The sequence below is a fragment of the Chaetura pelagica genome, unplaced genomic scaffold, assembly GCF_000747805.2.
Source record: "Chaetura pelagica isolate M959 unplaced genomic scaffold, ChaPel_1.0 scaffold3, whole genome shotgun sequence".
In the NCBI taxonomy this organism is placed as follows: domain Eukaryota; kingdom Metazoa; phylum Chordata; class Aves; order Apodiformes; family Apodidae; genus Chaetura; species Chaetura pelagica.
This window is the reverse complement of record NW_009952974.1, coordinates 10,887,243-10,889,012: the sequence shown is the minus strand read 5'-3', so window position 1 is coordinate 10,889,012 and position 1,770 is coordinate 10,887,243. Positions and strand designations below refer to the sequence as shown.

The window sequence follows — 1,770 nt, the reverse complement described above, 5'->3', positions numbered from 1 at the left end:
CAGGAATCCAGCTCAGGGAGCACAGCTGCATTGCCTACATCTCTGCTTTCCCAGCCCAGGCACTGTGTCCTGCTCGAGGATCTCAAGGGCTGGTTTCACCTTGCTGGTGTATTCTGGAATGGCTCAGGGACACAGCACAAGTTTGAGGCTACTGTACTGCTCTGGGAGTCAAGTGTCTCATACTGTCTCAGTTCTGGCTTCAGCACTGCACAAAAATTCAACAGCTCTGCAGCCCTGTTTCTATACTAGCCCTAGTTTTTGTAACCATGTAGTTGGATGAGACAGTTCTTTTAAGATGGCATGCCAGTGGGTGGTATGTGTGCTGGACGAATTCTCCCTGGCTTTGGGCATGAAGGTTTGGACTTGAGCCAGTAATTCCAGACCTTTTCATCTTACAGTTTTAAATTTCTAGTGGCTTGAGTGATGTAAGAACTAACTCACTGAATAAAACTAGCTGCCTTTTGTGAGTAATTTAGGTTTCTAATGCTTGAACAAAGTGAGAGACTGAGTTCTAGAAGACAGGGATTCATTTCCCCAACACTAATGAGTGTACAATCAGTATTAGTGCCAGTGTTATCTACAGTCATGTACATGCATGTAGACATATCAAGCTACCCCTGACATTAAGCATTAAAATAGAAGTCCTAATGTGTGGAGTAAGTTTATAGTAGTATTTATATAGTTTTTACTCAGCTGTACCATCTGAGGTGCAAATAGCATTTAGTTTTTGTTTTCTGAAAGTTAAGACTGGATGTTTTCTACATGAAAATGTGAACTTGGATTTTATGATTATTTTTTCAGATGGAAAAGGAACAGAAACAGGGCACAGAAAATGTTCCAGCCCCTTCTCCTTCACTGCCTCCCAAGATTACTCTGAAGAGAGACCAACCATTAGCTTATACAGCAACAGAGGATACATTTAAAGACACCGCCAATCTGGTTAAAGAGGACTCTGTGGTATAACTAGGTAACTGATTTAGGGAAAATTAGATACATCCATTTGCACATATATTTTTTATAAACAGAAGATTAAGTTTCACATTCAAATGCTTTATAAAAATATATACATCTCTTAGCTAATGGCTGGAGAGGTATGTTGAAACTATGCCTTGTTTTTTGACAAATGCCAATTGCTATTTTTATGAACAATTATCACAATGTACTATATGTATATCTTTGCACTGAAGCTGTCTGAAAGTAATGTTATAAATACATTGTACATTTGTAAATTTTTGAAAGATGATCTTGTTTGGTGATGTTGCTTGTAGAAATCTGTATGGAATTAGTTGTATCTTTAGGGATAAATTCATTATATAAATGCTTAAACTAAAAAAGAACCAAACAAGGTGAATTTAGGAACATTACTGATTTACAGGATCTTTGGGGTATATAACAGCACCTTTAAAAAATATTACTGGTGCTCTGGGCATCTTTACCATCAATTTTATATATTACTGTATGTAAAAATGGGTGTTTCTATTTATCTTGTGTTAAACAAAAGAAGAATCAATGCAGCATCAGTATGCTGAATAAGTCACTGGTGCAAAATGCTGTTCTTACAATATTTTAACCACCTGAGATAAAATAATTTCCTCTCAATCCATAAGAGACAGTTTTTTCTCTAGGTTCCAATTAATGCCATTCCATTAAGAGTGTTCTTAAAAATTATCTGATATATTTAGATTTTAGTGCCACACATACTTAATGAGATTTTCTCCTTCTCATCAATGGAATAGCCCTATTCTTGGCTAGACTCTCTGGAAGTAATTT

At 36.4% G+C, this 1,770-nt stretch overlaps 1 protein-coding gene across 1 annotated transcript in view; it reads left to right on the top strand.

Annotated features, from left to right (window-relative positions):
* Window positions 1-963, top strand: part of LRP2 (low density lipoprotein receptor-related protein 2) — a 109,960-nt gene extending 108,997 nt beyond the window's left edge. The window contains exon 80 of the mRNA XM_009996130.1: window positions 802-963. Coding sequence (XP_009994432.1) covers window positions 802-963 — 162 coding nt within the window. The remainder of the gene's footprint in view (window positions 1-801) is intronic.
* Window positions 964-1,770: the final 807 nt, after the last annotated feature.